At 35.0% G+C, this 16,015-nt stretch overlaps 1 protein-coding gene across 1 annotated transcript; it reads left to right on the forward strand.

The window, feature by feature from the left end:
* Nucleotides 1–2,338: 2,338 nt before the first annotated feature.
* On the forward strand, nt 2,339–3,892 carry LOC112015402 (protein ALP1-like). Its single transcript, XM_024047810.1, has 3 exons — nt 2,339–3,031; nt 3,120–3,324; nt 3,432–3,892. Exons 1-3 carry the CDS (start codon nt 2,339–2,341, stop codon nt 3,890–3,892), a joined length of 1,359 nt encoding a protein of 452 aa, XP_023903578.1.
* The last annotated feature ends 12,123 nt before the right edge of the window (nt 3,893–16,015 follow it).

Consider the following 16,015-nt stretch of genomic DNA (forward strand, 5'->3'; position numbering starts at 1 on the left):
GCTGAGTAATTTCCTTCTCCGTCACAGCTTTCTTCAGAGTCAGATTTTGATGAGTCTGAGTCACTTAAAGTAGTGGCATAAACCTTTCCTTTTGACTTCAAATAATTTGGACATTCCTTTTTGAAGTGTCCATATCCGTTGCACTCGAAGCACACAATGTCCAAAGGAGATTGAGACTCCTTTCCTTCTTTCCTCGTAAACTCTTTCTTATCATCTCTTGAAGATGAGAATTTCCCTCTATTAAATGGTTTCCCACTGTTCTTCATCTTCAGAAATTTTCGGAAGTTCTTCACAAGATATGCCACTTCCTTTTCCACTCCATCTTCTTCGGAGGGATCATCCATTCTTTCGGTGATGGTTTTGAGAGCAAGTGATTTACTCGTCTTGTGGGAAGGCAATCCCAGTTCATATGTTTGGAGAGACCCAACCAGCTCTTGAATTTTGATCTCATCCAATTCTTTACTCTTCTCTATGGCTGTGACTTTTGCTCTAAAACTTTCAGGCAAGGACCTCAAAATTTTTCTCACCACCTTGGTATCTTCAATCTTCTCACCAAGATTGAGTTTAGCAATGACAATTTCGTTGATCTTCCCATAGAATGAATCAAACGATTCATCTTCACCCATCTTAAGCTCTTCAAATTTGGTGGTAAGCATTTGGAGCTTTGTGTCCTTCACCTTCTTAGTCCCCTCATAAGTTGTCTCCAAAATTTCCCAAGCTTCCTTGGCCACAGTCATGTGAGATATCCTGTGGAATTCATCAGGAGACATAGCACAGAAAATAGCATTTAAAGCTTTACTATTAGCATTGGCAACTGCAAGAGCTGCCTTATCCCAATTTGCCTTAGGAGCCTCCGGTTTAGTCCAACCTATCTCAATCGCATCCCAAACGGTATCTTCTATAGAGCATAAAAATGCCCTCATTCGGACTTTCCAAAAAGCATAATTATTACCATAAAAAAATGGTGGAACATTGAGAGATTGAGACCTATCCATCTCAACAAGAGGTCAAGGATCACACTTAGGTATTAGAACCACAACAAGTGTACTCGCTCTGATACCAATTGAAAGTTCAAAATGGGCATGAAACACCCTTGAACGTTTAGACCCCCAAATTACAAAAATACCAATTCAAGTTTTATATCAAACAATTAATGTGCGGAATATGATAACAAGCTTATAACAGAATTGATAAAACAATCTAAGCCAAATATAAACACATCCACAGCAGTAAATATAAGGCAAAGATAAGGAAGGAGAGATGCAAACACACGGACAACACACGATGTGTTATCGAAGAGGAAACCGAAGTCCTCGGCGTAAAACCTCTCCACCGCCCTCCAAGCGGTGATAAAATCCACTAAAGAATATAGTTGGGATACATGAACAGCAGAAGACCCTCCAAGCCTAATCTACCCAAGTACCTAAGCCCTCCAAGCTTCTTACTCCAACGAGGTTACGCTGAACCTATTTCTTCTTTAGTTTCCCGAATTCCGCTACTTGACCATAGCATCAACTAATGTATATTGGTTCCTTCCCAAACTGCTTTCCTAAGCACCAAATGGACCTTTTCACAGACGTGGGTGTGGTGAGATAAGGGTTTGGTAAATAACCTCTCAAGGGTATGACAATGGAGAGGAAGAGAGTAGAGGAATTTGTAGAGTCTCTTAGATGAAGATTGGAGATGAGGCAATCTTGTTTTTCTCTAGGGTTTTCTCTCACAAAATTCTCTCTGGAAGCTCTCTCAATATGATGGGTATAAGGGTGTATATATAGTAGGGTGAAAAGGGAATGCAAAACGTCAGTTTTTGCCATATAGGGCAATTTGGCGACTTGGTCTCGCGGCTTGTCCAAGTCGCGAGTTCAAGTCGCGACGTAACGGCCTGGCCAGCCTGGGACTTTTGTCCTGTAGCGTGACAGCTGGCGCGACCCTTCAGCTTCCTAGTGTGCCTCTCACGTGCCAGCTTTTGGCAGCTTGCCAGTCGCGATCCACCCTCGAGCCCTAGCCGCGAACCTCTGTTTTTCTTGCACACTCTTGAGCTTTTCTTCACATCTTCTCACACACTACCCTTACAATTTTCCCACCTAAATACAGGGTTACTAAATGCTAAATTACAAGCAAATTGGTCACGGAATAAAGCCAATTAGATAGTTGATTAAATTCAACCTTACATTTAGTATTAGCTTTGGACTAATATATGTGTAATATAGTATTAACTTGATGTTCTAAATTGGGACCCATTGTTGCCTTTTGTTACTTTGTTGATTATTATGTTGATTTATATTAAGTATTAGCAATGGTTGATTATTTGTTACTTTGTTGTGTAGCATAAACCAATATGGATGATTATAATGGTACTCATGAGAGTGGCCATTTTATGGAACTATTAATGGATTGGGATTACAGAAATTACTGTGATGATCATGATGGTGGTGATTATAACAATGCTGACAATAATAATGATGGTGATAATAATGATGATAATGATGGTGAGAGTAGTGACAGTGATGATGATAGTGACAGTGATTCTAATGATGATGATAGTAACGACGATTCTGATGAGGAGTTTTACCAGCTTGTGGCAGTTACTTGTGAAGCAGTTATGACATATTTCAATAAGTACATTAGTAAGACTCCTTGTTATGATTCTGAACAAACAGGGTGGGCTTGGGTGATACATTGTATGGAAGGTAATGAGAAATTGTGTTACAACATGTTTAGAATGAAAAATGAGGTGTTCCAAAATTTGTGTCAAGTTTTACAACATGACTATGGACTTCAACATTTAAGCAATATAAGGTTAGAAGAGTCAATGGCAATCTGTTTACTGATACTTGGTCATGGAACATGTAACCGAATGGTTCAAGAAATATTTCAGCATTCGGGTGAAACCATAAGTAGACATTTTGAGAAGATGGTTACTCTGTTGGGTGCTCGCTTTGCAGCTGCATATGTAAAGCCTTCGAATCCAACTTTTAGTGAAGTTCCAACCAAAATACAAGACCATCCAATTTATTGGCCACATTTCAAAGTATGTGTACTATTGTATATTTGAATAAGTGTTATTGTCTATAAGATAATTGTCATGTGGAACTGAAAACTATTAATGTTTTTATTAGGATTGCATTGGTGCGATTGATGGCACACATGTGATAGCAATTGTACCTACTGAGAAGTCCATTCCATACTTTGAAAGAAAGGGATATCCAACACAAAATGTGATGGCAGCATATGACTTTGATATGTTATTCACATTTGCTTTGCCTGGATGGAAAGGTGCAGCACATGACACCCACATTTTTCTTGATACTATTCGTAAACAAGGTAACAACTTTCCGCACCAACCACCAAGTTTGTAATTGGTTAATCAATTGTTCATTATAATGACACCTTGTGTGTGTGTTTAATACAATTGAATTTTTTTTTTCTAGGGAAATATTATGTAGTTGATTCTGGATACCCAATGGTGAAAGGCTATTTGGCACCATACAAAGGGATATCATACCATCTTCAGGACTTTCGAAGGAGAGGTGGAAGCCCTAGAACTAGATATGAAAATTTTAATTATGCTCACCCATCTCTTCGATGTGTGATTGAGCGCACTTTTGGTGTATGGAAGAATACATGGAGAATTATCAGAAACATGCCATCTTTTCCATTCCATATCCAAATACTTATTGTATCTGCTACTATGACTCTTCATAATTTTGTTAGACTAAATGATAGGGATGATAGGGGCTTCATAAACGCCAATCGAGATTCAATTTCTAGAAGAGAACATAATAGTGAAGTAGGTAGCAGGTGTGAGCAGAACTCAGGATCTTTAACAGACCCTGCGATGGTGGTTCTTCGTGATTCCATTGCTAATTCCACTTGGAGGGATAATAATTAGTAGTTGTCTTTCTTTTTCTTTTTTAATATCATGTAGTACAATTTAAACTTGGGTTATTGGTATGTATTTTATCATCTTTTTTTACATTTTTGTGTTGTATAATTTAAACTTGGGTTATTAATATGTATTTTATATCTTTTTACATTTTTATGTAGTACAATTTAAACTTGGATTATTGGTGTATATTTTATCATCTTTTTACATTTTCATTTTGAGTTTCATGATGATGAAAATTATTTAGATTTAATTAATATTAATAAGAAGTCATTAATGGTAATAAAAAATAATTATGACATTAAAAAAGAAAAATAGCCCAAACATTATTAAAACTAGTCGTAGACTCGCGCGTTGCGTGTAATTATTTTTTATGGTGATCTCATTATTATTATTATTATTATTATTTTGTAATTTGAACTAATTTAATTAAAAGTGTGGGGGGTAAAAACCCAGAGCTACTCAATGGGCCTGGGGCACCATGTTGAGGAGTATTATATTTCCGAGGAGCAATAGTTGGTTGGAACGGCCCATCCGAAGGCGGGAAGCCCAGAAGTAGAGGGGGAGTACCGTCCGAAGAGGCCACTACTGGTCCGAAGATGTCTTACTCCTCGGTCACAAATAACCTTGATCAATCAAATGTGTGGAAGGTCCAAATGATCTTCTTAGCAATCCCAATGATAATGATAAGTTCTGGGTGGGTCTGGAGATGATCAGAACTAAAAAATATCTAAAGGAAAAGCTGCTACCATAGTATTTAATGCACTGCAACAGCTTTTCTAGCCGCATTTATGTGGAGAAGACCCCTGAATAGTGTAACATTAGCTACCGCCACTCACAAAGAGCTAAAGTAGACACATGACGTGACATGCACTTGAGTAGATACACAGATGAAGAACAGGTGGACGATGGGGATGATGGGAAAGGATGCTATATAAAGAAGAAGGGTCCCTGATAATGTGGGAGGGGAGAAAAAGAAAGAGAAGCTTTACTGTAGCTCTGAATGTTGTAATCACTGTTCACTTAATAAAACATCTCTTCGGACATTCATTCATGGAGTTGTTCAATTTCATGTTATCATCACTGCAAGTAACCTAGCCAACCATTGTTTACTTCATAACCAGCCCAGCTCTTTCGCCCACTCTCTACAAATGCATTATCCTGGGTTCGTTGGGCCTTTAACCCATATCTTTTGGGCTTGGGCTACAAAAACCGACCCTACAAAAAGTAATGCATTTCATAATCATATTTATCACAAAATAATTTTTTGATTATTGTAGAATTGTTTTATTTAAAATTTGAAACCTTAATTCTACCCTAGTTGGTTGACTAATTTTTACATCTCTAAGTCAATTAAACACGTTTTGCATGCTACATGTAAACCTTCTTTTCCATAAGGGTTGAAATAATGTGCGTAATATTTTTTTTCTATGGAAGTTAAAAAGAATAAAATTCACCTTGTCTTGATGTTTTCTAAAAATTAAATTTGGAGATTCTCTTTCAATAATTGTGAAAATTCCAAGCAATAATTCAAAAGATAATACATGTTACATGTTCATGCTTTTGATTGTGTAATTGTATGATTGATTTGGGTTGTAATTTATAAGTTGAATACGGTGGTGTATATCCAAAATGGCCTAACTATGTTGTTTAGGATATTGAATATAGTGTTGTGTGTGATTTATAGAGTAGTGACGGTTGTAGTAATTAAAAATTGGTTTTTCATTGTCTTTTAAGTTAACAAAAACCTTACGTCTACTTTTTTTTTTCAAAAAATCTTTACATATTTTTTTAACGTAAATTTGTACATATACCTTAATAAGTAAACCCTATACATTTCATTTTCTTAGATGCATAAAAAAAGACATCTATTCCATAATAATAGTGGCTAATTAGTTTTTTTTGTGTTCTCATTTATAACGTTTCTTACTATTGTCATATTTTACTGGCTATTGATTTTCACAATAGAGGCATTAAATGAAAGTTAAATTCATAGAACTTTTCATTAGATTTTAAAAGTCATGGTGTGTGAAGAATATAAGCATTTAAGGACTTTTTTTTTATTATATTTTATTATTTATAAATAATGCCAAATGAAATGTCAAAAAAAAAAATTTTGAAAATTTTCATCTTTATTTCTTATATATTTCTATTATTACTGAAGAACGTTTTCCTTTTAGTTTTGATAATAAATATGATTTTCTAGATTAAAGTTTGATTAGTTTCAAGTTTAAATTTTGTATGATTTTATTTAATTGTTGATTATATGATTTAATTAAGTGAATTTAACGATTTATTTATTTGCATTGTAAAGTTCATAAGGTATTCTTTAATTAATTTTTTACTCCTTTAGCCGTCGGTCTCTTTGTTTTTCAATTAACGGTTACTAATTAATTTATTTAATTGAAGTTTGATTTCTTTTACTAATCTCTTTCTCTCCCTCTTTGTTAACATCCTATTGTTTTCTCAAATTTGATGAAAATTCTAATGTACTAAATATGCATATTGTAACGTTTATTTTTATTTTTATTTTACTCCATTTTGCTGCCATAAAGTTCGTACATCCATAACTATTAGTTTATTATTTTATGATATGTTTGGTTTGATATTATTATTATTATTATTATTATTATTATTATTATTTTTATTTTTTTTTACAGGAAAAATTTGAGATTTCATTAAACAGACAACTATTAATTACATAACTTTCTATCTTTTATTAAGCTATATATCACTCAAGAATTCAGGTTCATCTTCAATCCATACAAAAACCTGACTTTAGTTTTTTACATATCTAGCAAGTTGATAGGCCACTCAGCTGCCTTCTCTCCGCAAGTGTTCAATTGATCCTTGAAAGGGCCTAGAAGAACTCTTTCATTTTGAAGTAGATGACCAAAGCTTGAGTCCTCATCAAGGGAGTCAATCTCATACCGAATGTTGTACCGGTGTACCATTTCGGGTTTACCGCTATTTTATATATATATATATATATATAAGTTTACTATAAAATATTACCTCAAAATAAATTATTCATGGTTTTAGACTTTAGCATAAAAAATAAAAATAAAAAACTATAAAAAACAAAAAGCTTAATTGTTCATTGCATACTAAGAAAACAAATAATACTAATAAGTTAATGCAAATAAGTTACCATTCTACCCTTATAAAAATTCAAAAATTACAAAACTAAAAAATTTATAAAAAAAAAGCTTTTTTTTTTTTTTTGGTATCGGCCAGTACACTTGAAATCAGCAAGTACGCCCTGTACATGGTCGGTACGCCCGGTATTTAAACTGGTATGAAAGGTTGACGTTTCGATACTAGTACGGTATATACCGGCTGGTATAGTCGATACCGGTACAGTATTGACCACCTTGGTCATCATGCTCACTGATTTACTTTATTTTACTCATCCTATAACTAATCTTGTTAGTAACTATTATAATTTATATATGATATTATTTTGAAATTTTGGAAGGAAAATAATTTAAAAAATAATGATTTTGTCAAAGTTCCTAGGGTACATGAATAGTGATAAGGATATATTTACCATATGAATTGCAAACAAAAGGTCATTTCTAAAAATATGACATAAGAACTCAAAAATTTTTGGCATAACTTACTTAAGTTTGAAATAAAAAATCTTGGACATGGAAAACCCTAGACCTTTAATTTTTTATTTTTTTATAATATATAATAAAATTGTAGCAAACTTACTTTTTTTTGGCATTTTCATATTATGTCACATCAGTTTTTGGGTACTAACAATTTTAGATTACATTATTATAATATATGTTCTTTTTATTTGATTTTAAATTATGTTCTAGAATCTTGCCATGTCATATTTTCTTTAAATAGCATAATTGATGTTTCCATACTCTAATTATCAAACTTCATATTTTGACAAATAATAGAATAAAATAAAAGAGTAAAAAATAATATTTTGTTAAATTTTGTTAGATCCTTGAGACAAACAGTGTTTAACTAGTTTTAAGGCCAAGTTGTTAATTAGATCAATTATGAGAGACTTAGGTTAAACAATCAAGCATACACATCAAACACAGCAAAAAATAAATTGTGATAAGGATATATTTACCATATGAATTGCAAACAAAAGGTCATTTCTAAAAATATGACATAAGAACTCAAAAATTTTTGGCATAACTTACTTAAGTTTGAAATAAAAAATCTTGGACATGGAAAACCCTAGACCTTTAATTTTTTATTTTTTTATAATATATAATAAAATTGTAGCAAACTTACTTTTTTTTGGCATTTTCATATTATGTCACATCAGTTTTTGGGTACTAACAATTTTAGATTACATTATTATAATATATGTTCTTTTTATTTGATTTTAAATTATGTTCTAGAATCTTGCCATGTCATATTTTCTTTAAATAGCATAATTGATGTTTCCATACTCTAATTATCAAACTTCATATTTTGACAAATAATAGAATAAAATAAAAGAGTAAAAAATAATATTTTGTTAAATTTTGTTAGATCCTTGAGACAAACAGTGTTTAACTAGTTTTAAGGCCAAGTTGTTAATTAGATCAATTATGAGAGACTTAGGTTAAACAATCAAGCATACACATCAAACACAGCAAAAAATAAATATGACACAAGATGTGATGACCTAGAAAACCTTATGAAACAACTTGTTCCAAAGGAAAAACTTGGGGGGTACTTGACCTAATCAATCCCGAGGTAATAGATTCACTATAAGCTAGAGATTTACAGTCAAGAATATCAATTTGTAGTAAATCTAACTTCAGTTACCAAATTGAGTCTGTATCCCACAAACTTCCTTTATAGTGAACTGCTGCAATGTGAACCTCCAATTCATGTACTTCAAAATCCCATTGAAGATTTTCTCCAAAAAGACCTCTAGTCTACAAATCCAAGATCACACTTGAAGGTTTAGATCTAACACCTTTGGTAACTAGTTTGCAGCAACTTCAAAACTTCCAGTTTAGATTGTATATAGATTGATTTCCAGTAGTGACTTTGGAAGGAGAAAGCACAAAACCAAAGTCTTAGAAAATGTGCATTAGGGTTCACTTAAATACTAAGTGTAGTTGGAATGAAACCCTAATCACTTTCCTGGCTTAATGAGCTGAAAAACAAATTCTGGAAATCAACTTTTGATCGATTGAACTTTAGTTTCAATCGGTCAAAATTGTTAAATCTTGATTCCTTGAATCTATAGTTTCATGTTCTTGTACTCTGGCTTGATAGCGTCTTCAACATTGTCTAATCATACATATAGACACTATGATCTATATTTAGACAAGTTCATGTTCATGAGTTTATCAACAAACCTATATATATATATATAACCTAATAGAAGATATTCATAGGACCCAACCCTAAGCTAACCCTTGAGTCTAGACTAGCATTTTTTTTCCCCCTACAAATTTGTTTGCTGTATAGGCCATTATGAACATTGATCTTTTGAGCCATAGTATCTTCAAGGATCTTGATCGGCTCAAATTTGGGTTTTTTATTTTAATGTTCGGTAGTTTGTAGGAAATTCTCTTATTTTAAAAATTATATGTTGTAGTTTTAAACCTAATTGATTTAAAATTGAGCCTAAAAATTGTATATATTCCTTTTCCACCACAATTTTCTTCGTGGAAAAGATTATTCCATGCTTTTGAAAATTTTCACCCGTGTGTGCCTTTTTCACAAGTGATCTAGCAGTTGATTCATCTGTCAGTGGGTCACCACCGCGGCGAAGCTTAAATAAATAGAAAACTCATCCACCTAATAATCTTCAGTACCTAACTGTCAACAAGCTGTACTTCTATGCTTGTTGGTTTGTCCCGTGTTACTTAAAAAAGTTATTTTTGTTCTACCTAAAATAAAAATAAAAAAATAAAAAAAATAAATTTTTTTTTGAGGGATGGTTGGACTTTGACAGCTTAATAATTAGTACCATGTAATATATTCAATTGTTTCTAATATATATATTCAATCAAATGACCTTCATTTATGATTTTTTCATGGCCCAAGTTTTCGGAGTTAAAAACACAACAATCACTACAGTGAAGTGGAGAAATATGAGGAATAATAAAAACAAACCATGTGGAAAAATGTGATGCATGGGCACGATATGTTGTTTACTATTTAGGATATTTATATGATGCAGATCTATCTTGAATATAAATTTAGCACGTTAAATCATATGTTCATCAATTATTTATGAAATTTCCAGCATCTATGTTCATTTTTATATAAAATGTAATCATGAAAAAACTCAAACATGTTAATTAAGTTCAATATAGGATAGGTATATAAATGAGAAATATGTTAGAAACTAGTCTAAATTTTTTTCCTATATAACCAAAAAAAAAAAAAAAATTCTAAAATTTTAAGATAAGGCGTGAAATGTGTTTATTCATCATGTAGCAATAACATTTAGGACACACTTTCACATACTCATATGATCAGCAAGTCCAAAATTCAATCAAAAGCAGATTAGGAGTTTCAGTTTCTCACCAGATTGAAAAATACCTTCGTGTTCCGTCCTTTGCAGGTAGAGGGAAGAAGCAAAGCTTTAGTTACATCCGTGAGAGGGTTTGGCAGAAAATTCAAGGCTGGAAGGAGAAGTTGCTCTCTCAGGCAGGTAGGGAAGTATTGATCAAATCTATCTTGCAAGCAATGCCAACCTTCACTATGAATTGCTTCAAGTTACCACGAAGCTTGTGCAAAGACATTGAGTCTCTCATCCGCAAATTATGGTGGGGTTATAGAGGTGATCAACACAAAACACACTAGCTGGCTTGGAATAAACTTTGTCTCCCAAAATGTCAATGTGGCTTGGGATTCCGAGATATCGAAAATTTCAACCTTGCTCTCCTTGGAAGCAAGTATGGAGGCTTCTCCACAACTGGGATTCCCTGTTTTACAAGGTGTTCAAAGCTAGATTCTTTCCATCTTGCTCGATCATGGATGATGGGGTCAAAACCAAGGGTTCTTATGTGTGGTAGAGCATTCTTAAGGCTCGTCAAGTCATCAAATTAAGGTCCTCATGGCGTATTAGAGACGGCCATAGTGTTCTAATTCATGGAGACGGATGGCTACCAGGTCTGCACTACAACAAAGCCCTCTCTCCCCAAAAAAATTTCCCTCTAAACACTAAGGTGTGCGCTTTGATGTTCGAAAATGGTAACAACTGGGACGAAGATCGTATCCGAGGTGAATTTCTTCCTTTTGAGGCTTAGGAAATTCTTAGCATTCCTTTAAGCTCACGTAGGCCGATGGATACCAGAATTTGGAAGGAGACTAAAAATCGGGTGTACTCCATGAAATCTGAAAGTTCAAAATGGGTATGAAACACCCTTGAACGTTTAGACCCCCAAATTACAAAAATACCAATTCAAGCTTTATATCAAACAATTAATGTGCGGAATATGATAACAAGCTTATAATAGAATTGATAAAACAATCTAAGCCAAATATAAACACATCCACAGCAATAAATATAAGGCAAAGATAAAGGAAAGAGAGATGCAAACACACGGACAACACACTATGTGTTATCGAAGAGGAAACCGAAGTCCTCGGCATAAAACCTCTCCACCGCCCTCCAAGCAGTGATAAAATCCACTAAAGAATATAGTTGAGATACATGAACAGCAGAAGACCCTCCAAGCCTAATCTACCCAAGTACCTAAGCCCTCCAAGCTTCTTGCTCCAACGAGGTTACGCCGAACCTATTTCTTCTTTAGCTTCCCGGATTCTGCTACTTGACCATAGCATCAACCAATGTATATTGGTTCCTTCCCAAACTGCTTCCCTAAGCACCAAATGGACCTTTTCACAAACGTGGGTGTGGTGAGATAAGGGTTTGGTAAATAACCTCTCAAGGGTATGACAATGGAGAGGAAGAGAGTAGAGGAATTTGTAGAGTCTCTTTAGATGAAGATTGGGGATGAGGCAATCTTTGGTTACACCGAACCTATTTCTTCTTTAGCTTGCCGGATTCCGCTACTTGACCATAGCATCAACCAATGTATATTGGTTCCTTTCCAAACTGCTTCCCAAAGCACCAAATGGACCTTCTCACAGACGTGGGTGTGGTGAGATAAGGGTTTGGTAAATGACCTCTCAAGGGTATGACAATGGAGAGGAAGAGAGTAGAGGAATTTGTAGAGTCTCTTTAGATGAAGATTGGGGATGAATCAATCTTGTTTTTCTCTAGGGTTTTCTCTCACAAAATTCTCTCTGGAAGCTCTCTCAATATGATTGATATAAGGGTATTTATATAGTAGGGTGAGAAGGGAATGCAAAACGTCAGTTTTTGCCAAACAAGGCAAGTTGGCAACTTGGTCTTGCAGCTTGTCCAAGTCATGAGTTCAAGTCGCGACGTAACGGCCTGGCCAGACTGGAACTTTTGTCCTGTAGCGTGACAGCTGGCTTGACCCTTCAGCTTCCTAGTGTGCCTCTCACGTGCCAGCCTTTCGTGGCTTGCCAGTCGCGATCCACCAGCGAGCCCTAGCCGCGAGTCTCTGTTTTTCTTGCACACTCTTGAGCTTTTCTTCACATCTTCTCACACACTACCCTTACAATTTTCCCACCTAAATACAGGGTTACTAAGTGCTAAATTACAAGCAAATTGGTCACGAAATAAAGCCAATTAAATGGTTGATTAAATTCAACCTTACAATCTCCTTTTTTGGCTATTCCGTGACAAAACCCTACAACAGACTCTAGACTTAAACGTGAGTTGGGAACAGTTGGAAAACTCACTCACACCTAACTCTAGATTCTGTAAAGCTCTTGAACATATGAATAAGTAACTCCTGAAACACAATAACATAGCAATATCATTGTATGCAAAAAACTTAATATGCATATGGAGCAAAATAAGCATTATCAAGCAAAAATGAACATAAGCATAAAAGCAATAATTCATGGCAAGATCAACACCAGTAGTCACTAAGCAAAAGTGATTACTATGTTCATTCACACAAGAAATGAATATCCGGACATGCAAAAATGATAAACTCAATTGAAGAGTATCATTTGCAAGTCCAACACTCAACCAATGCATACAAACATATATGCATCTAGGAACAATCCTACACGGGCACAAGAGTGTTGTACTTAAGGTAATGCAAAACATTAACAAGTACCAAAACACAAAGCACAAAGGCTGCATATGCAAAGTTTTTGCAAATACATGGCACAAACCATACAAGCCTACAAACCAGTGCAAAAGAACAAGTCATAACCCTCAAAGCTTACAAAAGCATTAATGGGTACAAATCAACAATCAAACAGTGCTAAAAGCTGAATAACATCATACTATATAAGTGCTGAAGTATATAAGATGGATACAGAACAATGACAAAAACTAAAGATAGACAAAAACAGTAAACAAAAATCTATTAGCTGAAATCTCCCCCTTTCGTTGAGCTCTCCCCCTGCCAACAGCATCTCCCCCTTTTTGTCAAGGAATAGCTAGTCGTCATTATCTTCGAGCTTTCTTTGAATTTCATCCAATTGAGTTTGAATCAAAGTAAACTTTGTATCCCATCAAAAGTTGAGATGATGCAAGATAGAAGTAAGATTGGACATCTTTGAACTCAGCTCATGAACAGAAGCTACAATAGAGTCTAGCTTCTCGTCAGCGGGGAGTGAACTGGAGCGCGAGCCACTGTGGGTCGTGGAAGCTTCTGTTTTGATTCCCTTCTTGCTATGACCAATGCTAGCATTGAATGTGCGCATGTTGATTGGACATGGTTTTGCGCAGGGAACTTCATTCTCAGACGAATAGATCCCTTTACGCTTCAGAATTCGTGAGATGAGACAGCAAAATGGGATGCACATCCTTGATTCTGTTCTTAGAACAGTTTTGCGAAGGATATGAAAGATATGAGCACAGATGTCAATCTCGACATCAGAAATCAGATCATGAAGAAATAGTGCACGCCTGAGATTCATATACCCTGTGCTGGATAGGGGATACAGGTTGTGAAACATGATGATCGTGAGCACCCTCAATTTTAGAGGAAGAGATGAAACACTGACTGAATTCCCATTTGAGGAAAATTCCAGATTGTCCCCAAGAGCTGCTTTAAGTAATTCCTCATCCAGATGAAAATCATCATAGACCGGTGATATCCCAAGTATTGGCCTGTTGATGTGCAGAATCTCTGCTAGGTATGCGGGAGAGACCGAGAAACTTTTTCCTCTAACCCAGCACTTAAGTTCATCTCCTTCAATAATTGCATTGGCATAAAACTCTCTTACTAGATCTTCATATGCATCATCAAGGTCAGAGAGGAGATAATTCCAGTCCTTGCAAGCAAACCATTGAGGAATGTTGGTGTCAAACAGAGAATGTTGGTCAAAGACTCTTTCAATTAGAGGTGTCGTCTTTTTGAAGTAATTTTCATGAGTCTGAAAGGCAGCATACGATCGAAACTTGTTGGGATCGAACACACTAGATGGGGAACGAGCCCGCTTTGGTCTAGGAGAGAAATCATCAATTTCAATGACATGTTCCTTCCCTTTGCTACTTCCTCCTTTCATAGCTGATTTCTTGAATGAAGACATTTTCACACAAACACCAAAGAAGACAACACCCATTATTAGCAATATATTAGTGCCATACCATGGATAATGAAGGAAACCCTAAACACTTGAAGTTAAGGGTCAAAACATGACAATGAGTGTGTTTAAACAACTAACACCACAAAAAGAACACAAGATAAATATGATCAGTGCATGGATCAGCACAAACAAACAGTATAGTCCGAAAATCAGAAACCCATGTTTAAACAAGATAAATCACAATACACATCAACATCTTCACAAAACGGGAAAAAATTGCCCACATCAAGAAGTATGAAGGGTAAGGAATAAAACCCATACCTTTTTGTTGAAGATTTGAGAGAAAATGATGCAGAAATGGAAGTTTTTCAGCGAGAAACACGGAGTGTTTGTGAGAGTAAAGAGAGGAAGACAATGAACAGTCAAACAAGTACGAGGGAAAACTGAAAACAATTTTAAAATTGTCTTTAAAATGCAAAACACGCGTTTTTCGCGACTGGATCAAGTTGCCAGTAAGTCGCCAGGTTAAGCCGCGAAACACCGTTAAGAAAAGAAACTTGAAAATTTCTCTAAGTGTTTTTCGCAACTGGAAGGTTTAGCCGCGAAGGAATCGCGAACTGAGCCGCGAAAATCTCTGTGTAACCCTCACAATTGGACATTCCACCCACGAATAAGCCGCCAAAATGAGCCGCGAAAAGAGCAAAACTCAAATTTTCAAAAATTTTCTAAGTCTTTTTCGCAACTAGAGTATTGACTCGCCAGTAAGTCGCGAAAATCTCTGATTGAGCTCGCAACTGGGGCTTGCGACTGTGCTAACCCGCGACTTAGTCGCCAAAACAGGGCAACACTGTTTTTGAAAGAAAATTTCACATTTTTGTAAAAACAAAGTACTTTCCAAAAACAAAACAAAACACTCAAAAATCTTTTTGTGTTTGACCAACAGAGATTGAGCATGTGAAAACACATTTAATCAAGTACAATCACACAAATGAATATGGCATTCATTGAACATAGACTTGTATGTTGTGTGTGGATATAAAAAATGAGATAGTCCTTAGTCCAATGTGAAGCTTCAATGATCAATTCAATCAAGTCATACACAACTAGCACTAGATAATGTGACCTATCTCAATTATAGAAGCATGCATATATGACCTCCCACAAGAACTTGATAACAACTCTTTGAAGCTTTTCATTTGGCTCCATATACAACATATCATTTGCCAATTTTGAGCAAAGAAACTCTTATTGAGAGATAGATGCCTGATATTTTTGATATTTCAATTGATAAGTCAGCCTTTGGCTTTTTGAGCATCATACATTTTATTATGGTCGCTTTCCCTTTTCCCTAGTCAAATACTAGTATGTGCGACAGGTTTTTGCAGGTCTATATCTCTTTTCATTTGGAGATTTACATTTAGAGAGCTCTTTTAAAGCATAAAAATAAAAAGTGGGAAGATATATAGGCATGAGTCTATGCATGTCTCAAGGTCAACAAAACCATTCACTAATCATTCATGACAAGGTTGAAGATCTATTTACAACAATCACATAGATTTC

The sequence above is a fragment of the Quercus suber genome, unplaced genomic scaffold, assembly GCF_002906115.3.
Source record: "Quercus suber isolate HL8 unplaced genomic scaffold, Cork oak 2.0 scaffold_101, whole genome shotgun sequence".
Taxonomy (NCBI): Eukaryota; Viridiplantae; Streptophyta; class Magnoliopsida; order Fagales; family Fagaceae; genus Quercus; species Quercus suber.

What these genes read in the sequence shown, in the direction of transcription:
- LOC112015402 (XM_024047810.1), top strand. Translation starts at nt 2,339, where the DNA reads ATGGATGATTATAATGGTACTCATGAGAGTGGCCATTTTATGGAACTA. An exon ending in TTTATTGGCCACATTTCAAA is followed by an intron (nt 3,032 to 3,119) that starts GTATGTGTACTA and finishes TGTTTTTATTAG; the next exon opens with GATTGCATTGGTGCGATTGA. An exon ending in TGATACTATTCGTAAACAAG is followed by an intron (nt 3,325 to 3,431) that starts GTAACAACTTTC and finishes TTTTTTTTCTAG; the next exon opens with GGAAATATTATGTAGTTGAT.